The sequence below is a fragment of the Salvia hispanica genome, chromosome 1 (assembly GCF_029641045.1).
Source record: "Salvia hispanica isolate PSC_SH4W2 chromosome 1, Shi_PSC_v1, whole genome shotgun sequence".
Lineage (NCBI taxonomy): Eukaryota > Viridiplantae > Streptophyta > Magnoliopsida > Lamiales > Lamiaceae > Salvia > Salvia hispanica.
In genome coordinates this window covers 61,894,631-61,917,955 of record NC_142692.1, presented here as the reverse complement: position 1 = coordinate 61,917,955, position 23,325 = coordinate 61,894,631, and the positions used below count along the sequence as shown (strand labels likewise).

The following is a 23,325-nucleotide window of genomic DNA, read 5'->3' as shown; positions in this document are numbered from 1 at the left end:
ATAATACTCTCTCTCCATTTTAACTATTTATTATCACTTTTTTCAAAACGAGTGTAGAAAATGAAATAACTCAACTACCACGAAACTGAGGGAGTAATAAAGTACTCCCCATGTCCCACAAAAATATGCACTCTTTTATCTTTAGTCCGTCCCACAAGAATATGCAATTTCTAATTTCGGAAAGTCTTCTATCTCTAATAAGGTGAGTCATATTCTCCACTAATAATATTTTAATTATTTTTTCTCTATACATTTCTCTTACTTTACTAATTTTACATTAAAACACGTGTCGAGCCCAAAGTACATATTCTTTGGGGACGGATGGAGTATAAACTATGTCGCAATTTTCCATAAAAAATTATATGAGTTTTAGACGAAAATATCCTTGATCTTATAAATACATCCCTACTAACTATTGAACTTTAATTTCTTGATCATAATGAATTTACTATATCAAAATTCTTTCCCTCTATAGCCTATCCTATTCTTCCCAAATCCAAAATCCAAAGGTTATCCTCGCTGTGTGCTGGAAATGTATTTAAGATCCCCAGTCCCATGAATATCAAAGGGATGACTCCTGAAAATATACATGCTTTTACATGAAAGAAATTTACAATAGAACGTAATTAAATTAAAATGGATGTATAAAACTATGACTCATCTTTCGCTATTTTCCATTACATTTATTAAAACTTGTACAAAGTCAAATTGAGTTTATTATTCGTGGACTGCGATAGTACATAATTATGTACTTATCTGATTACTGTAAAGGTTGTCAGTCACACGTCACGCGAAAACTGAACTAGTTAAATGCCACAAATAAGTGATATCAGGTATCTAGACATGCCTCTAGGGATCATAATATACCTCTTGATTGCACTCTTCCTTTTGTAAATGAGGGCTTGCTATTCCCAGCACTCCACCAATGGATTTGAATCTTAAATCATGTAGTCAATTATATCATTATTCAAAGTTTGAATATTATATAGGCCTTATGCTATCAATCCCTTAATATATAGGAAAGAGAAAATATCACACCCATGGTGAGGGAATTTCTGAAATTTATAGGGGAGAGTGAATTCAAAACTTAGGATGATGAAATTATTGTTGTTTGATCCTCCTTCTCTTATTTATAAAATACTGTTGAGTTTGACTATGGATCCAAAAAATCAAAACAGATCTTATCCTAATAGACTTTTAACTTGATTAAAAGTTCATTAGGAATATTGATTCATTAGTGCCACTATTGTAATCAATTTTGAATTACCGTCTAGATCCATTTTTCCAAAATCCAGGATCTTATTTTTATAAATTTAATTTATTTCTCGTAATTAAGATATTCTATGTGTATTGTTTGTAATTTTACTTTTTAATAAAAATCATATTTTGATATTTTATATATTTCATTCATCTTAAAATATTTAATGATTCGCATTACTAAATATATCTGAATGATTATATATTTTTAGTCATGCTTAATAGATAAGGGAAAATTTTCATTGAAATCACAACTTTTGGTTGGCTCTAATCAATCCCATAACTTATAAAATTAGCTAATTAAATCACAATTTTTGTAATCGTTATTATATCTTCTAAAATTAATTTATAGTAATAATCTAAAATCGATCAATCATAATAAACAACAATGCTAAATTTATCAGAAGTTAACTAAAAATGTAACTTACATAACACATTTCACCAGAATTCTAATTGTATGGGACAATCGAAAAATGTTTAACAGTTAGTATGATTTAATTATTATCAACTTTGATAAGTAATTAGATTGACCAAAGTCAACCAAAAATTGTAATTCAAATAGAAATTTTCCTTAGTTATTTAACCAGGCAATATAATGTGATTGTATTATAGAATTGAATTGTAGTAGAATTTAATGAATTGTAGTAGAATTTAATGAACTGTATAGTGATTTCGTCTATTTATTTCTGTATAATATATTTATCATTTTTTACAATATTTTAGGAAATAATCATATAATTTAATTGAAATTTTATTAGATAATGATAGATAAATCTTGTGTGCATGTTTATGAATAACATCGACCGCAAAGGGGAGCCTAACTAATCCATAAATTTCTCGTGTAATGTAATATAATCAATATATAGTCACAATGGCGGATCCAGGAATTTCATATTGGGGGTGCGATAAATAATTTCACCGACATAAAGATTTAAAATTCAATTTATCTCCTTCTATTATTTCCATCATTTATTTTCTAGTGACTCGTTTTGTTGGGCATAAAAATATATTATTATTTTATTTTACTTTAAATTTTTCACTAATTGAGGTAGAGGCTCTTAGATATAAGAATTTATTTTAATTTAAATATTTAAATAAATATAAAACAATCATATTTTTAAAATAATTGTATCAAATATGAGCATTAGAAACTATAAATAATACTAAAAATAATATCTAACCATACTTTTATTGTGAATAAAACAAATGATAGAGTAAATAATAAATTATTACATGTAATCGAACCTAAAATGGAGACAGAGACAGTAATCGCTAGGCAAATAAACTACTCCCTCCGTCCCACTTAAAATGCAACATTTGGGAATCGGCACGAGATTTTATGTAGTGTTGTTTTGTGAGTTAAAGAAGAGAGAGGAAAGTAAGAGAGATGAAAAAGTAGAGATAGAGTTGTTTCCATTTTAGGAAACGTTTCATTTTTAATGGGACAGCCAAAAAAGGAAAACGTTTCATTTTTAATGGGACAGAGGGAGTAATATATTTGTAACCAAACATTTAGAATTAGATTGTAATTAGAAACTGTAAACAAATAATGAAGATAGAATATAGCGGCATTTAATGAAGATAATAGAATATAGCCTAATGAAGATAAAATAGCAAAAATTGCGCCTGCTAGAATTTGATCTCGATTGGATGCTACGAAAGTTGAGCAGATTACCACTAGTCTATTTACAATTTTTGGGGGTGCTGCCATCCCCCTTTGTTATAAATTGGATTTGCCAGTGAGTCACTCTAAATTGCAAGAATGACTTAATTTTTTCTTGAGGCCTACAGAAAACACTATAATCGTCACACCCTCATTTGCGGATTTTCTTTTTGAAAGACAGAGAGGCTAAACTACGTCGTTTTGAGATTTTTAATATCTTATTTGCTAAATTGATACAATTGTTTACCGTCCTTCGTTTACTCCTAATTCCACCCCCTCCAATTTATTTCCTAGATATGCCACCAATATACATTAGTGTGTGTGGTATATGCAGGATTGTGCACTGACGGAGCCAATGAAGGACAAGGGGTACGGGGGTACCCCCAACATTCTTAATTATTAGTATTTGAGAGTAACCGATATCTAAGTTGTCACAATTTTCCAGTGGTTGCACTCCTTTCTCATTTCTTAGATCACGACACTAATTTAATTTTCTTATTTTGTTAAAACAAATCAAAAGTTTTGGATCCGCCACTGGTATTGTGTGCATAGTTGCATGTAGTATGTGTATTGTGTGTGGTGTGCACACACACACACAATTTCTTCAAATCCACTTTCATATCAATTATATTTTAATGAGTGAACTAAATAAATGGTACTTGATCTTTCACTTTCGCACATAAACAGTATCTGATCTTTATTTTATATCGATTTTTGTATCTATAAACATATTTTTGGTACCTCATGCAATTTTCACCCTAATGCCCTCTAAACAAATATATTTTTTCATTTGTGTCATTGAGGTTATTTTGGACATACATAAAACTAAGTACCAAAAGTGATACTATCTTCTCTCATTCTTCTCACTCTTTATACTATTATTATTAATCAATATTAATATTATTATTTTTATGTTATAAATTAATAATTAATTTATTTTTTAATATCATTCAAATTTACTTAATTATAATTATATTTATAATTATATTTAATCATTATAATAATATTATTGTTATAATATTAAAAACTGGTTGTAATTACTAAATAATTATAGTATAATTATTTTAATTATAAATCACACAATATTATATAATAATAATTATTATAATAATTATTTTATATTAAATTAATAACTAATCAATATAGTCTTAATAAAATTTTAAAATTATAAATCGTATTCTTAATGATATTAAGAATTGAATATTTTAGTGAGTTAAACTCTAACATAAGTATAAAATAATTTAATAAAAAGAGGAAACATAAACTAAGGAGAAAAAGAAGAGAAAGGGAAAAAGAGGAAACATAAACTAAGGAGAAAAAAAAAGAGAAGAAAGGAAGATAAAATACTAAAAAGAAAGAAGAAAATGAAGAAAAAAGAAAGAAGAAAAAAAGAAGAATAAAGGTCAAATGTGGTCCCAAACATATGACCAATTTACGAATTTGGTCATGAACATTATCTTTTTGATTATTCGATCTCTCACAAATGAACTCGGACCAGAATTAGTCCTAAATCAATGGCGTCGTTAACAAATAACGGTGATTGCATTGTAATTCGAATTTGACCAAATTAAATTACTAATTATAATTAGTTACACCAAATTAAGTTCTTAATATCCATTGGCAAAAATTGGATGAAACATAATATATTAAAACAAATACAAAATAAAACTTTTTCAAAATCAAAAGTTACTCTCTTAGCTACTAGAAAATGACGACTCCTTCATAGAAATTCATGTTCTTTTTCCCAAAGATGTCTCGCTCCGATGATGGCCCAACGCAATCCCCCGCCGCCTCCAACCGCCTCAAACCCGCTTGCAACCCACACCGCGTCAAAACCCTTCGCAACCCATGCCGCCTCAAAACCCTCCTGTACGAGCTCGGCTTTAAAATCAGTCGCGTTGATTCAATATTTTTTAGCACTATTAATACCTGCAAGTATACAAAATAGAAATAGTATAGCCAAATGTCATGACCGCATTTTCTAAGGGTAGAAAGCACGGTTGAATCGCAACTAATGGGGGATTTAAGAAGTGGGGAAGAAATAGGGGATACCATCAATTGGCTCGAAACATCGATCAAACGTGGTAATTTAATCATTCAAAACAGAGTATCAAATAGAAATTGTCCGATGATTAAAAGAAATAATATTCAACAATATCAAATGATAAACAAAACAACGTTCAGCGGAAGCATTCGAGAGAAGAATAGTATTATGTATGGAGACATAATATATTCAAAGCATTTTATTTGCTATTTTCTTCACTTTTATGCTCAACATCCACCGCGCTCGTCACAGCTCAACCTACACATAGAGAAAACATGCAGGGCTCAGTACTTGATGTACTCAGTGAACTCATGCCAAAGATATTTTCATAAATAAAGTTATGTCAAACCACCATTGAGTGAATCTCGGGTTTTACTTTAAAATGCCGAGAGAACACTAAAATCATTTCCATCGTAAAAAAAATGTGACCGCGCAGACAACCATCATCATCATCATCCATCATATGCCATATCTGAACCATCATGTGAAACGAGAATGTAGCCACAAACTCGATCACTGGACCGGCCGACCCAAAAGACGGCTCACGATCCCTATCAGTGCACTAGCCTAAGTAGGGGTTCAAACCCTGGTTAGACCCGAATTCGTTAACCATCAAAGTCTAGTAGGATGTTATCCTAGTAGACAATCAGATAGGCAATTCAAAAAATAAAAATACGGCATGACATAACATTTAAACCACCCTTATAGCACCATATTCATCTTTTGAAAAATATATGAGTTAAAGCAATAGAGCCCACCTAGTTCGTTAAAGCCTTGTGTTCCATTCCGTTCACAAAAAGCATGCATGGAGTCACCCATTGATTTAATGTACTCCTGCCCCATCTTCAATTTAATTAATTTGGTCCAAACCAAATTAACCTCAATCCATCTCCTTACGTGATCCGTGAACTCCCAAAATTGGCTTTGAAGTCCTACACTTTTCATTCAAACACTTCTGTCATCTTTCTCTCCCCGTCTCGTTCTCTCTTTCTACCGTCATACATCACCATCTCCCTACCTCAGTTCGCAACTCCTCCATCGGACAGAGCGTAGTGTCGTTACTGTCACGGTGCAGTTGAAGCCTCCGGTCTCGCCGTTCCTCTTTTCTCTCTCACATTGCAGCACCGCCGTGAGCCGCGGCTGCTGTTGCCGGTTCAGCCGCTGTTGATAGGGTCGTCGCGCCACGAAGCCTCCGCCGCCTTTTCCTTCACAGCTCGCTGGCGAGCGAGCTGCCACCACCGCTAGCCTTCTCGAGCTGCTGCTCGTCGCCACACGGTCGCCTCGCCCCAGCCTGCTACTCACATTGAGCGTAAGACAGAGCCGCTGCTCTTGCTGCCTGCCACCGTCAGCTCGTGGCTGATATCCATCGACGGCCGCTGTCCTCGGTTCAAAGGCGGTGCCGCTGCTGTTGATCACCGCGGTCTGCTGCTGTCCGCCGTTGCTTCCCGCCATCGAGCTCCTCCGTTTCTTCACGTCCAGGCTGACGTCATCACTGGAATGACCCGGGCACCGTCGCCTTGCGTTACAGTCGCTGCTGCTACACTCCCTCCCGCTGATCCACCTCTCCGTTTTCTCTCTCTTTTCCGTCTGTCAGAACGCAGCGTGCTGCTGCTGTCTGCTGATCGCTAGGCTGCTGCTTGGAGAAGGAGTCGTCGCCGGCCAACCTCGTATCATCCCGGTCAGCGCCCATCTCCTCTTCTAAAAGGCCATAAGTTTTCTTCTTTAACTATTCCTTCTCTGGCAAAATATTGCGTGAAGTCATACAACAAAATCAAAGCTTCTATGCAGTCAAGGAGTTTGATTATGAAACGGAAATTTGTGTGAGTGTGAAAAGCCGTGACTATTGGGATAAAGATTTGTGATCTTAATTGTGGTTTAATTTGTGACTGTTGAGTGCATATGAAAGATCATAAGTCACGCTTGGGAGAAGGAAGAGACGCCGGCCGTTATTTGGAGTGAAGTTTAGAATTGGGGCTCAAAGCCAATCACTTGTTGGGCTCCAAAACATTTTTATCTCTTGGGCTTAAAAGAACTAACCATTTCGGCTAGAAAAGAATTAATTTAGGTGAAAAAATGCTTAAGTAGTAAATTGGCTCAAACAAAGAATTAGAATTCTTCTTAATCGACCGCGAAAGTCAAAATTCTTTTAAGCTTCGAAAAAAAAAGGTTAAACGAACATAAAAACTTTGTCTTGAAAATCATCGCTCTTTCAAGAACAACAACATGATAGAAAAAGTCGGGGTGTTACACCAAAGGTCAGCACCGGATATCAAACACGGGGAAGACAAACACAGACTGTCTATCTTCTACTAAGACTCAATTACTCTTTGGAGAACCAAGAGAATTTTGAAAACTTTTGAAAACAGAAAATAATTGAAGGTAAATAACAACTAGATGCAAATAAGACACAGAGATAAACGATAGAGATAAGGGGAATTCCAGGGATGTGCGTTCACAGTTATGGTTATACAAATTCCAAACTACAATACCTTAGCATAGTTATTACTTTGATAGGACGAGTCACCTAGCTTATGCTCATGCGATGCAAACGTTGATTACAAGATTAGGGTTGTCAATCCTATGTATTGAATGAATTGTTCGGTAGAAACTCTTATTTCATGATGAGGGATGATTGTGTGTGTTTATTTTTGAATTTCCATGGTTAATTTGTGTTATGGGTGGTGAATTGAAGCTTGGTGAATAGTGACTCTCTTTTGTTTATACTTGATAATATGTTGTAATCATGTTCATAGCATTGTGAGGCTATTATTACTTCCATGAATTGCAATACTTGTGAATTTCTAAGAGACTGTTGATTAGTATTGATTTATTGTTGATACGTCTCTGCATGGGGGATGATTTCACGTTGGGGGATGGATTAAAGTGTCCTATTTTGGTTGATTATGCTCTACATGTTTACATGCTACCATCTAGGATGCTATGATACACAAACTTGCATATGATTGTTGATTCTTGGTTTTTAGTTATTTTGAGTGCAAGTTTGGGGGACCCTTTGATTGCCTATTTGTTGGTATTTTCTTAAAGAATATAAATTTTCTTATGTAGGATAATGAGATCAAAGGAAAAGCCCAAGAATGCGAAGAACTATGACATTAGCCTTGCCACAGATGAGCAAAAGGCTATGTGGAAGAAGGTGTCGGCGAGAGAGACGGCGCCCTCGAAATACCCCCCCGATTTCCCTCTCCAAACTTTGGGAATCGCGGAGGACTTTTGCGCGTTGTGCGACGTAGGTGACGGGAACGGTCTCGGCTACATGTTCCAGAGGAAGTGGCCGTCATTCAGGGGTATACTCTTGAGTTTCTTAGCTCATTGAAGGTCACCAATGATCATCGTCAAAATATTCCGCTTAACATCGACTTCCGCCTAGGCAACCGTTGGCACTCACTTACCGTGGACGAGCTTAGTGGGGTGTTCCATTGCTTCGACCCCAACCCCGAGGAAGACAATGACTACGATTTTGACGAGGTTTGGGGTGCGATGATGAATGTGCACGAGCACGCCGCGGGCTATGCCAAGTCTTCATCGATTCGCAACCCCGTTTTGAGGTACCTCCACCGCGCTATGACCCAACTCATGTTTGCTAGGGTCGATGGGGGAAGTGTTTTCCAAACAGAGCGCAATGTGATTTGGTGTCTTCTCAACAAGAAGGGATTCGACTATGGAACCCTCTTCACTCTCTATGTGGACCGGATCACAAAGAAAGATGGAGGCGTTATATGTTGCGGGGGTTTGATCATGGCGATTGCCAAACACTTGGACATATCTTTTGCCGGATTGACGGAAGATGGCGGGGACCGGTTTATCACTTATGAGGTGCTTTTCTCGGTGGGATTATTGAAGACCGACTATTGGGGTCATGGATTTTTCTTGCAAGTGGCGGGGGATCACTTCCCTGTTCCAATCCCGCAATTGACCAAGGTCGACGTTTGGGCAAGTCAATTGGAAGCTCGACACTCCAGCCCAACGAAGAGCCATTGAGGCCAACCCCATCAATGGGGAGTTCAGGAAGAGAAATATCCCGGCTCGCATCCCCATCTTTGAGCCCGATGATGACTCCACCTTTGACGCTATTGATCACTATAATGAAAAAGGGGTGCATTCACATGCCCAAGATAGTGGAGTACCGCCGCTTCCACCGCCCCAACGTTGCCAAGAAGAAGAAGAAGAGGAAGTGGAGGGCCATCGCCGCGGGAGGCCGAATCCCAATGATGAGTTCCAAGCGAACACCTCCGCCCAACTAGGAGACATCTGCTCCTACATGCAAAACGTGTCCAACACTTGGGACACCCGTTGGGTGGAGCAACAAAGGGAGAACGCCTACAACCGCCAAGGGTGGACGGCTAAAGGCGATTGGCGCACGGCGGAGCAACAATTTTGGGAGCAACAAAGGCTAAAAGACGTGCATCGCCGTCAACAAATTGAAGAGCTCCAAAGGATGGCCGCCGAGGCTCGACAAGAGCGCTAAACCATGAGTGGCGAAATCGCCTATCTTATTGGCGTGTTCGACGACCTCAACGCCCGTTTCCCTCCTCCTCCTCACGATTGAAGAAGTCAAGCTCAAATTCACTCTATCTTATTTTACTATTTATTGACTTTAACTATTTATTATTATTTTTACAAAACAAGTGCAGAAATGCAAGTGCGACTCTTAATCGGGGACGGATGGAGTACTTGTGTATCGCTCCAGTTTGTGTTGGGATTAATTGAGATATCTATAATTGTGTTTGTGTTTACCGTAAGGAATTATGAGTGAATTTAAATTTCATTCTTTTTCGTTTCAGTAGGTTACATGTATATGGAATGATATTAATTGATATAATATGCACATGTAGTATTGAGTTTGTATATTGTATTGATTGATTTATTATTCCATTATGTTTTAGAAGAAATCCCTGTTTCCATATTTATGCTTTTGTTATATGGAATGTGTGAATAAATGATTCAGTTGATTGTGTATAATTCGCATAGTTTCTCAATTAATTGGCTAATTAATTGGGAATTAAGAATTCTTTTGAGAATTTAATTAAAGTTTTAAATTCAATAATTTTGGTACATTTCATGTTCCTTTTATAGATGTGTGTATTTTAATGCGGATATTAATCGGCCCAATGGAATATTAATATTTCGCACGAGATACACACATACCTTTGGTGATAAATACGTGACAATTATTTAGTTTTCGTGTAAGTAGTGTGATGCACAAAAGTGGACACTATTTGACATGATTTTATTATCAGTGTTTGATCACTATAAGGAGGTTACCACTTGCAAGTTCACATTACTGTTAAAAAACTTTATGTAAATGTTGTGCTCGGAACCTCGTAATGTTTAACTAATGTTCAAAGTAGATTAGTCGAAGCATGACGTTGCTAAAGTAACCTCTCTTGTCTAGACTTCTTTATTGCGAATATTAGGACGGTGATGTGTTTGTATTTTAATGCGGATATTAGTCGGCCCGAAGGAAGATTATTATTAGGCACGAGATACATACATATTTGTGGTGATAAATGGGTGACAATTATCTAGTTTTTGTGTAAGTAATTGTGATGCCAAAGGTGGACATTACTTGACATAATCTTATTTTCAGTGTTTGATCACTACATAGAGGTTGCCACTTGCAAGTTCATATTACTATCCAAAGACTTGGTATGAATGTTGTGTCGGTACCTCGAGATGTTACCTTCTTATTTGAATTTTATTATGTGAACATGACAATTGTTTCGGATTTGGTTCTCTATTATGTCATGATATCTACTCCTACAGCTTCTTCCAATATGAACAATATGGGTCAAATATTAATGGATTGGAATGATTATGTTCTTATTGCTCTGGGTTGCATGGATTTGGATTACGCGCTAAGGATTGAGCAACCTACTTCTCCTACGGACGATAGTACTTCTTATCAAAGGAATAACTATGAGAAGTGAGAATACTCGAATCGTGTAAATCTACTGATCATTAGGTGTAGTATCCCAGAAGCCTTCGAGGCGTTGCATCTAAGTATATCACTAAGACTAGTGAACACCTTGCCAAAAATTAAAGAACGTTTTGCGAAAAACGTTAAGGCTGAGACAAGCATGCTTGATCTCAATAAAGTATAAGGGCAAAGGGCAACATAAGGGAGAACATTATGAAAATGTCTCACGTTGCTTCACTTAAGCTTGAATTCTAAAGACTTGCTTGTGCATTTGGTGTTGCACTTTTGGTTAGTATCTCAAGAAATAAAGTAAAGGGCATTAAGAAAAAGTGTATTGAGAATGTTGCTATGGATAAGGGTTCATCACAAAAGAAATAACATAAGGATAATGATAGTTGTTTCTTTTGTGGTAAACATGGATATAAAATAAGAATTGTGACAAATATCACGCATGGGGTACAAAGAAAGTTACAATTCTTGTTTTGGTCTGTTCTGGAGTTAATTTGGATTTAGTGCCTAATGATATTTAGTGGGTAGATTCTGGTGCTACTACTCACATAAGGTTATCAGTGCAAGGCTGTCTGAGCTACTAAAAGTCAATTGATGGTGAAAGATACATCTATGTGGGATATGACAAATCGGTGGAAGAAGAGACTATTGGGCATTGTAGATTGTTATTAAAGACTGGAATTATTCTGGTTTTGAAGGATACTTTATTGTACAGTCATTTAGACTGAATTTGGTATCTATTTCTACTTTGGACAAATTTGGTTTATCTTGTTCATTCATAAATTGTAAGTTTCTTCCTTCAAATAATTCCAGTATTGTGGGCACTATTTGCTTAAGTGCATATGGCGTGACAATCTTTACATGCTTAATTATGTTACTTTATATTCAGAAGCTTTACATGTTAAATCAAATGGGTTAAGCGAAAATTAAGTAATGAAAATTTGGTAATTTATGTCACAAGTGTTTTGGTTATATATCAAAATAAAAGATTGTGAGACTTGTGTCAGATGTTATATTGAATACACTTATCTTTTCAGAACTTGATTTATGTGTTCAATGTATCGAACGAAAACAGGCCAAACATAAAAAATTAGGTGCCAATAAAGCCATACATTTTAGAATTGATATATACAGACGTTTGTGGTTCATTCCCTTCGGTTTCTTTGAATGATCAAAAATAATTTTTATCATTCATAGGAAATATTCTTGTTTTGGGCACCTACATTTAATAATCAAAAGTCTGAGGTTCTAGACAAGTTCAAAATATTTTGGGCTGATGTTGTTGATGTGATCCTCGTCTCGAGCACGAAGCTACGAACGAGAAGAGGAAGTATATCTTGAACATGAAAGAAAAGATAAAGAGATGAGTTTGTGAAGAATGGAGATATGGAAAGAGTGCCGAGAAGATTTCAAAACATTATATTTGATATCTCCTTTTGATTATTTTATTGTTTAATGCATAGTTACTAATATTATTATTATTACTAGTGTTTAGGGTTTACGTGGTTTAGGTATTTGTTAGGATTTGGTTAGGCTATTACTTTATTAATTATATTTTATTAGAGTTAAGATTAGTAGTTATCTCATTAAGAGATTTATTAGCTTTTTAGGTTTCATAGTTTGCCTATAAAAGGCGTGTAATATGAGTCGAGAAGCAAAGACGAGTTTTTTTATAAATAAAATTGAGTGTGTTTCTTGAGTTTTTTTACTCTTGATTTTTCCAATTCGAATTCTTGTAGCAAATTGTTCGTTTTCGAATAGTCTATCGATTTATCGATTGAGTTTCCGCCCTCAATCGTGGCATCATTCATTCCATATCCACCTCCATATTTCCTGTCGAATCCACATCCACCATATTGTAATTATTTTCCAAATATCCATCTTAAACTGGAGGAATGTCATGGCAGATTCTTTATTTTCGATATATTATAAGTATAGCGAGCCGTGGCGAAGGCGAGAGGCTAATTCGTTCAGAGAGGTGTCGCGAGAACGCCGCGAGCCAGCAAGGCTCACATCAGGTGGTATCAGAGCTACGCGACACCATCAATTAGCCCGTGCACTGACCCAACCGTCGAAGACACCCATGTGTACCTCGGCTACTGGGCTGGGCAGGATGATTTCTTTGAAGAGTTGATGCGTCGATTGGAGCCAAAGATCGAGTTGCTGCTCGAAAAAGCTTGTGAGGAATTAAGGCGACAGCAGCGTGAATTGCAACGGGAGAAAACAAATGCTCCGAGAAAGGAAGAGCAAGAGTTTCCTTTATCAATCGTTGCCGAGGAAACAATTCTTCTAGAAGAAGAAAAAGAAAATTTGGAGATGAAGGAAGAAATAGGTTCGGAGGAAATAGTTGGTCCACTTCTTGTTCCAAGTTGCGCAAATGTTGAGATCCTAATGCCGATAGGTTTAGCTCCTGTGTTGAAGTCAGGCCATTACATTAGATGTATTAGGCTTGAGGCTTCTACAACTACAAGTCCAACTCAAAATTTGTGTTTTGTGAAAAGAATTGGTGTTACCAAAGCTGACCAATTACTAGCCATTACAATGAGAGATTTACAACGAAGGGATTCAAGCAAATCACGGCCTCACAAGTTGATCCAACAACGAACAATGCAGTTTAAGTATCGCCGAAAGTTGAGACACCAACCACTTAAATCACGAAAGAGATGGGAGCGATCTCGACAACGAATGCATATACCTATTCAACAACGATACTTTGGTAAAGGAAAGAGACAGCGAGAGTCATTGAATCTGAAAGTTAGTGAAGGAATTTGCATTGCGACCAAGAATGTAGATTTCGAGGATTCGAGGTCGAATCCTTTTGAAGAGGGAGAGTGTGATGTGATCCTCGTCTCGAGCACGAAGCTACGAACGAGAAGAGGAAGTATATCTTGGTTCGAAGTATTGAGTTGGCTAAAAAATGGGAAGATTAACATGAAAGAAAAGATAAAGAGATGAGTTTGTGAAGAATGGAGATATGGAGAGAGTGCCGAGAAGATTTCAAAACATTATATTTGATATCTCCTTTTGATTATTTTATTGTTTAATGCATAGTTACTAATATTATTAATATTACTAGTGTTTAGGGTTTACGTGGTTTAGGTATTTGTTAGGATTTGGTTAGGCTATTACTTTATTAATTATATTTTATTAGAGTTAAGATTAGTAGTTATCTCATTAAGAGATTTATTAGCTTTTTAGGTTTCATAGTTTGCCTATAAAAGGCGTGTAATATGAGTCGAGAAGCAAAGACGAGTTTTTTTATAAATAAAATTGAGTGTGTTTCTTGAGTTTTTTTACTCTTGATTTTTCCAATTCGAATTCTTGTAGCAAATTGTTCGTTTTCGAATAGTCTATCGATTTATCGATTGAGTTTCCGCCCTCAATCGTGGCATCATTCATTCCATATCCACCTCCATATTTCACGTCGAACTCATATTCATCCATATTGTGAAGTTGTAGGAATGCCATGTCTACAACGACTTCTTGCAATTTTCATCCATATTTCGAAGCATGTTCGTGTTAAAGATGTTACAACTTGCGGGGTGCCATGTCGCAGCCCTTTTGCGACCAATATCGCAAGCCATACAGTCGACGAGAGGCTGATTCGTTCGGAGAGGTGTCGCGACGTCTTGGCGAGCCAGCGAGGCTCACATCAGTTGAGCTCCAACTCAACAAAGGCATTAAGAAAGACAAATCTTGTCGTGGTGACGAATACTACGAAAGAAATGACTACTCAGGTGAACAATGTCAAAGACCTTTTGCCCTCCATTCGGAAGAGTGATCGTCCATTAGTACACCATGTCGGGATCGCCTAGCATGAGTGGTGTTGCTGAAAGATGAAATAGAACTCTAAAAGATATGTGAAGGAGTATGATTTATCATTCTTCCTTGTCACATTCGCTTTGGAGAGAGGAATTAAAGACTATAGCATAATATCTCACTTTGGTTATCCAGAAAAATATAGGGTTTTTTTTAAAAAAAAATTATGATCGCACAAAAGGAACTGATTTTTTGGGACGAGATATATAGTATCCCTTGAGGATGTTGAGTTTGGGGGGAAGAATGTGTTAAGGAACATTACTTTTGAGGAGGAGTCTGTACAGACACCTACTACTGCTTCTAACAATGTTCAGGTATCAATTACTATCATTGAAGAAGAAGTAGATTTAGAACCTCAAGATGATATCATTTAAAGTCAATCTCAACAACCTCAATTAAGACTCTCGTCAAAGGTACCGCAAATTTTATGAAGCAGTTCTTTCATTTTGATTCAGAAAGAATGCTATTGATGGTTGTATGTATCACAAGTTCAGTGGAAGCAAATGCATCTTCTTGGTATTGTATGTCAATAACATATTGATTGGCATTAACAATAAGGAAATGGTGCACAACACCAAGAATTTTCTCTCGAGGAAATTTGAGATGAAAGATCTTGGGGAAGCCTCTTTTGTATTTGGAATTGAAAGAAATAATTTTCGATTGTCACAAAAGGAATATAGTGAAAAAGTGCCTAAAGTATTTGAGATGCATAATTGCAAGTAAAGAAATACCCCTATGACTAAGGGAGACATACCTAGTCTCATTCAGTGCCCTAAAATAAATCTTGTGATTCAGAAAATGCAAAATGTTGCTTATGCTTTGGCTATTGGGAGCCTAATGTGTGCTCAAGTATGTATTAGACCCAATTTGGTTTTTATTGTGGCAGATATCTCGTTAACCCGACATGGATCATTAGGAAGCAGCAAAACGGGTTATGAGATACTGCAGAGAACTAAGCATTACATGCTCACATACAGAAAATCAGATCATTTGAAGAGATCATTAGATATTTTGATTCTGATTTTGTTAGATGCCAATACAGTAAAGGATCCATTTTAGGTTGCGTGTGTCTGTTGACTGTGAAGCCATTTCGTGGAGAAGTGCTAAGCAAACACTTGTAGCTACTTCTGCCATGATAACAGAATTCGTAACTTGTTTCGGGCATCTAGTTATTGAACATGACTGCAAAATTTTGTCACTAGGCTGCATATTGTTAAAGGTATTGAAAGACCACTTAAGTTATGTTGTGACAATAACTCTGCAGTATTATATTCTAAAACAACAGGAGCTTCCTGGTTGTTAAATAAATGGTTCGGAATGGACAAATACATATAGAGCCTAGGAATTGATTTGATGTTTACAAATCTAGTCATTAAGGGACTATCACTCAAGGTTTTTCATGGGCATGTAGCCCAAATAGGTGTTATGTTGTTTAAGGATACTTCCGTTCAATGGGAGTAATTTTAGTTATTGCTCTATATTGTGTTTTGAACATGAAGTTCATGTTATTCTCTGCAGAAATAAGGTATTATGTTTTGTCCATTACTTTTGTAATTTGGTTTTGGTTTGATCTCACTAAAGATTTGGGAGGACCAGTTGGAAATAGACATATATGGTCACCTTGCATGAAATTTCCATGCTACACTCCATAATTGATCTGTTGTTGATTATGTTTGCATATGTGATTACTGATGGGTTTAATCATGAAAAAATATGGTGACTGCCTCTTTAGTCCTATGCCGATATGGTTGACAATAAGATTGTTCGGAAATACATTATGTGATAGCATATTTGAGCGCTCATTCGGTTTGTACACATTTATTTGGTGTCATGTGTTGCCCAAGTGGGAGATAGTTGGAAATTTGGACTTCCACTTGACTAATTTAATGTGTATGACTATCTTTCAGTTGCCCAATTAAAGTGATCTTTTAAAAATTAAAGTTTGGGATAAAGTGTATTTATTTGTTATGGAAATAAGTGTAGATATCATAAGGGATTTTCTATTTGATGAGGAACCGAATAGAAAATAAAGGGGTTTATATTTAATATAAATATAAGCTAGGGTTATGGTCCCCAAACGTCAGAAGAATATTCGATATCTTTGTATTCTCTCGGCAGACTATTGAGAAGAATGTCTCTGATCGTTTGGAAGATCCATAGCCACTGCAAAGCAATTCTACCGTTCAATTCGTTATGGATCAAGGTACGTTTCTGCTCTACAATTTATGCTCCTTCTCCGTCGTTTTCAGTTAATCATCATAGAGAGCTTTATATAATTGTACATTCAATTATTTCAACATATTAAGCTAGTAGTTGTTGATACTCTAAGATAACAACTTTGTATTCAAACTAACTATGTAACGTGTTGATGATGGAAGTACATTCGTGATTCCATATTGAGTATATAATACCATTAGAAACATACATGCTGTACGGATGATTATAGCTTCACCAACACATGAAGTTGTTATTCCATAAACAATCTTGTCGTTATGATGTGGATGCATGGACAAATAAACTGTGACAGGATAGCAATAAGAATATATACTAATGCTAACGGAATACGCGAACATGGCTGCACCCGACAGTGGCTGGTCGAGTTGCCATCGAATGTTAAAAACTCGAAATAGACCTTTTCCATTCATATATACTTCTCCGCACTTGTTTATATATCTATGTTATTCACTTAATTCACTCACAGTATAATTTTCTTTTTTTATCATACTACCGTTACTTTCACATTGTGTTGTTCAACTACTATCAAAATCTATGTTAAAATGATTAAAGTTTTGTATCGTGTGATAAAAAAATGACATGTCGAAAGTAATATGACGAAAAGTTTTTTTTTTTTTTTTTTGGTCAGTGAGTTTATATGTACATATAAAAAAAGATACTATAAACTAAACTTCAAATTCAAAGTAAAGATCCGAATAATATTCAAATTACATAATAGTACTACTTAACTTTAGGTTGTTCAACAATAATCATCACGACACTTGAACACCATTCTTTTATTCTGTATTGGTAATCTTTAGTTTCAAAATTGATTATTCAATTTAACTTTATAGTCTTCAAACTCTTAACTATAACTATCAAAAACTATATAATTAAAAATAATATGACTTGGTAGTTTAGAATTTTATAATCACAAAAACATGTCATTTAAATCAAAACATTTGATTCACTTTTGGTCAATTTTATAACTTTCAAAATCAGCAAATTAAAATATAACATTGTCTTATACAACTAATATATTAAAAAAATTTGTCATTTAAATCACAATTTTTATTAAACGTATGGGTAATCTAACTTTTCTATATTTTGGTAGTCAATTTATAGATAATTACTGTATTATGTAAGTGGAAAACACATAATAATAAAAAGTTACAAAAGTCACCACAAATTTCATCAATATTTAAATTATATGAAATAATTGAGAAACATACAAAATTATAATTAAATTCACAAATTTTGATAGTTATAAGATTAACCAAAAATTATGATCGAAAAATTTATCAGTTTGGTATGTAAATAAGAGCTTGTACGAAATACTAAAATTATCACAAATGGTCCAAACAGAAAATAAACAGCTCGTTCAGTTAGTCATTACTGCATTAGCCAAGACTATTGAAATAGATATATTACTTAAATAGATTAGTCCATTCATTTCACTATCTTTTACATATAACTTTCTTTTATTGTTATTCAACTTTACATATTTTCTCTTATCTCTCAAATTTCCCTTTTTTTGCGACTCACAACACTCATACAAACCAGTCATCGTGTCTACGTCCCTATCTTGGGCTATGTTTGACTATGTCAAAATTAATGCACTTTTTATAGTAGTACTAATTATGCAAAAGACCACTGATACAGAGAATTGTAGATGAAGTATTGTGTAGAAAAATCTCAGATTTTTAAAATGTGAGAAGATGATATGATTATCTTGGACACTAAAAGCTTATTACCAAAAAGGTTGGAGCATTAAGGCTCCCGAATCTTCCATATTAATTTGAATTAAAATCAATGATCCCCTAAAACACATGCACATATATTATACAGAGAGAGCAAAGATGAGATTAGCATACTAGACATATCGATCGACGATCGCAATGACTCGGAAGAAAGTGAAGCTCGCGTTCATCAGCAACGACTCAGCTCGTAAGGCGACATTCAAGAAGAGGAAGAAGGGTTTGATGAAGAAGGTGACACACATAGGAAGATCTCTAGGCTTAAGCCCCTATCAAACATGTTTTTTTTTTTCCTTTCATAATTAATTTTTTGAAATTTATATCAATTTTATGTATTTTTTTTTATAAAACCCACTATGAATGAGCTAAACCAGTAGTACATGATTATAATTTAATTTTTAAAACAACAGCTTCTATCAGTGATGATTTATGTATTGGTCATTATTAAATGATTATAGATTAAGTATTTTTTTTAAAAAAACCTCTGATCAGCGATAATTAGTTGATTAGTGTTTAAATATATTTTTTTTTAAAAATACAGCTTCTATCGGTGATGATTTATGTATTGGTCCTGATTAAGTGATTATAGTTTAAATAAATTTTTTTACAAAAAATGCCCTAATCATTGATGATTTTTGAGTTCGCTCCTAAATAGGTGATTATAGTTTTTTTTAGGCCATATTAGTGATGATTTATGTGTCCACTTCTGATTAGGTGATTATAATTTAAATTTTTTTTTAAAAAAATAGCCCTTATCAGTGATGATTTCTTTCTGTGTCTTGTGTCTGCCCCTTATTATAACAATTTAGGTGAGCGAGCTGAGCACGCTATGCGGGATCGAGTCGTGCGCGATCGTGTACAGCCCGTACGAGTCGCAGCCAGACGTGTGGCCGGACGCTCGGGGGGCGGGGCGCGTGGTGGCGCAGTTCAAGCGGATGCCGGAGATGGAGCAGAGCAAGAAGATGGTGAACCAGGAGTCGTTCATCCGTGGCCGCATTGCGAAGGCGGCCGAGCAGCTGAAGAAGCTCCGCAAGGAGAATCGGGAGAAGGAGGTGACGCACCTTATGTACCACTGCCTCACCGGGAAGGGCGGCCTCCACGGCCTCGGCCTTCCCGACCTAAACGACGTCGCTTGGATGCTCGATTACAACTTGAAGGAGATTTACAAGAGGACCGAGTCGATTGGGAAGGATCGCGGGGCGCCGGTGGCGGCGGAGCCGGAGGAGAGGACGCAGCAGCAGCAGATGTTTGCGGGTGGATGGTGAATCCCGGCGGCGATCAGCAGATTGGAGGGAGGAGATGATTGTGCCGTTTAACGACGGTGGAAATCAGGGTGTTTCTGTGTGGTCTAATGCATTCTTCTCTTGAGACCTTTTTTTTTTTAATAGGGGATATGGTAAATGAAAAGGATATATCATGTTTATACTTTCTCAAAAAGTGCAATATACCTTTCTAAAAATCAATTAACTCCAAGGATAAAAGATATATGGAAAAGTATATCATTTAAATAAAATAAAATAGTAGTACAAAAGCATTAAAAAAACATAAAGTGTAATACCTTCTCACATACCTTCTCCCTTGGAGAATGATTTTTTATGAAAAGAAGGTAAATATGGTGGTTATATGATTTTACCTCTCCATTGATGGAGAGGTAAAGATACCTCTTCAAAATGAGAAAAGGTATAATACCTTCTCAAATACCTCTCCCATTGGAGAATATATTTTCATGAAGAAAAGGTAAATATGGTAGTTATATTAGTTTTACCTCTCCATTTACCTCTCCATTAATAGAAATTTGTGTTTTCAAACTTTGGCTTTAATTACCATGAAAAATGGAGATTTTTTCTTGAGATAATATATTGTTCGATTGACGAATCCAAGTGACAACTATGTCAACATTATTTGCATCGAAGTTACAAAACTATGTCAGGACTATTAGGAAGTATTATTTTGTGTGTTAAGTGAAAAGAGAAAATAATATATTTATATTAATGTGAGAGAATTTTTTCTAAAAAAAGAAAATGTGACTGGCATCTTTTGTGAGACAAACTTAAAAGGAATGTGTGACATCTATTATGAGACGGAGGGAGTATTAATTATTAAAAAAATTTAATAGGCATATTGTATATTTTTAATAAACATTACTAACGTTTAAATTAAATTATACACCCGCCGTCCATGAAATATTGTACACAAGTTTGACTTGACATAGGTTTTAAGAAAAATGAAGAAAAGTGAGTTGAAAATGTCAATGGAATGAGGATCTCATATTTATATATTTGTTTTATAATAGAATGTGAGTGTAAAGATTTAGTGAAAATTAGTGGGGTCTATTCACCAAACATAGAAAAAAGCAAAGTGGACAACTTTCTACTGATTGACCAAAATGGCAAAATTGGATAACATTTCACGAACGGATGGAATATGTATTTTGAAAAAACATTCAACATTTTCTATAACTATAATTTAGTAAGATTCACAGTTTAGGGATATAGATAGAAGGATGAAGCTTATTAGCATGAAGATAGACACTAATAAGGGATACAAAGTATATGTCATACATTAATTGATATAATTCCTTATAGTTTACGCAACTTAGGATGCATGTCCAAAAGCCAAATGAATATTATTAAAGATATGCAAAATGTTTAACCAATTAAAATACATCTCCGACATAAATTATATACAATGAAAAATATATAATGTTCCTTATTATGTGTCAAACCTTATATGTTGCACGACTCAAGTGATTTGTTCACACTAACTTGAGATTATCAACAATAATACTAATCAAATAAATAGAATAATACTAACATTAAACAGAGATTATTAATCAAAATTTATTTTAAAAAATACATTAAAGTACTTAAAATCAATATAGAAAAAATCAACTACACTTTAATCATAGAAAATAATAGAATCAAAAGTATCATCAACCTCATCACTATAAAATAAAATTTTGTACCTATTACAGTTGCCCATTACTAAAAACACGTCTTTTTAGAAATAGGCCGACATAAGCAAGCAAATACTGAAATAAAGTAAAAATTTTACAATTAATATATTCACTTTAGCCAAATTTAAATTCAATAGATAATATTTATACACACATATTTCAGTATTTTGAGAAGCCTAAAATTAAAAATATGAGTAAATATCTTGAATAACAATATACTGGAGTACTATATTATAGAATAAATCAAATTCAACTCAATTTTAACTATGTATACTATCTTTAGTAATTATATGACTTGAACATTAAACATAAATAAAATTTATATTTATTTTAAATAAATTCAATATAATAAATTGAAAAAATATTTAATAAAGTAATATATCAATTTAATTAGTTAATTTATACTCTCTCCGTCCCAAAATTACTTACCATTTAGAATTAAAATGAAGTGTGAGAATTATTGTGGGATGAAGAGAAATGTAAAAGAGTGACAATTATTGTGGAACAAAGGAAGTATTAATAAAACTTTAGAAAAATTATCAAAACACTTCAAAAAATATTCAAAAAAAAATATACTCATCTTGTCCTACTCTAAATTAATAATTTTCTCCTTTCCTAATAAATGAAACATTTCAAATTCTAAAAATTCTAAAAATATGTTTGATATACCAAAGAGTAATAAAAAATATTCAAGATATTAATATACAAATATAATTTGATTTAAAAAATATATACGAAGTACAATAAATTAAAATCTAAATTAGAACCTTGCTTTATAATGTAATAATGATAATAATAGAGTTAAACATAAATTCTAGTATTCAATTAAAAAAAAAACATTATTTATTTACACTACTGATGTGGATCCATGTATTTTGTGATCCATTTCCCAAGGATTTACCCAATTTGTAGGTGATTGATCTAATATTTTTGTGAAGTAGATTTTCTATTGTATCAATAATGGCAACCCAACAAGAAATAGGAAACTAAGATAAACAAAGAAGGAAATAGAATTGGATATGGTGGAAATTGAGATACATAGTCATTGATGAGGCAAGCTAAAACACTTACAACATACTAACATGCATCCATGGCTAGATCTTCAAGGAAACCACAAACCTTGAAGCATAGCTCTACTTGATCCATACTTCACTAAGAATTGATGAACCAAGCAACCTAAATCTAGGAATTGGATAGGAAACCCTCTCAAAGAGGAACAAATCTCTCAAGCATATAATTCAGCAAAAACCTAAAGAAAAAAAATGACATCAAGAGGTATTTATACTATGGGTCCAAAAATAGAAAGTTGGCCCACAAAATCTAAAAAAATCGGCATAATCGCCCGGCCTGGGCGTTTTCCCTGTCCCCGGGCGTTTTGCACAGTAAAAACGCCCGGCCGGGCGTTTTTCCCGAAGCTCCCGGTCTTCTCTGCGCGACTTCCGTAAAACCGCCATAACTCCCTCATTCGGACTCCGATTGGGATGTGCAAGATACCCACGCGAAGCCGTTTCCAAGAAGAAGACAATGGTGGCAGTTTCATAGCTTTCAGATATCATCTCGATAGGACGGTTTTCGGTTGAATCCAGCTGTAGCTGAAATCCTTGACGCACGGCCTCCATGATCGTATCAACTACACTGTTAGAATCCAAATTATATGTCACATTTAAA

General features: G+C 34.7%; 1 protein-coding gene across 1 annotated transcript; it reads left to right on the top strand.

Moving 5' to 3' along the window:
* The first annotated feature begins 18,842 nt into the window (after positions 1–18,842).
* LOC148934322 (agamous-like MADS-box protein AGL80) lies at positions 18,843–20,093 on the top strand. Its single transcript, XM_089064476.1, has 3 exons — positions 18,843–18,935; positions 19,511–19,955; positions 19,987–20,093. The coding sequence occupies exons 1-3, from the start codon at positions 18,843–18,845 to the stop codon at positions 20,067–20,069; spliced, it is 621 nt and encodes a 206-aa protein (XP_088920602.1). The 3' UTR covers positions 20,070–20,093.
* The last annotated feature ends 3,232 nt before the right edge of the window (positions 20,094–23,325 follow it).

Excerpts from the sequence above, each read along its gene's own strand:
- LOC148934322 (XM_089064476.1), top strand. The coding sequence starts at position 18,843 with ATGACTCGGAAGAAAGTGAAGCTCGCGTTCATCAGCAACGACTCAGCT. Across the intron at positions 18,936-19,510 it reads AGAAGGGTTTGATGAAGAAG|GTGAGCGAGCTGAGCACGCT; the intron begins GTGACACACATA and ends ATAACAATTTAG. Across the intron at positions 19,956-19,986 it reads GCAGCAGCAGATGTTTGCGG|ATTGGAGGGAGGAGATGATT; the intron begins GTGGATGGTGAA and ends GGCGATCAGCAG.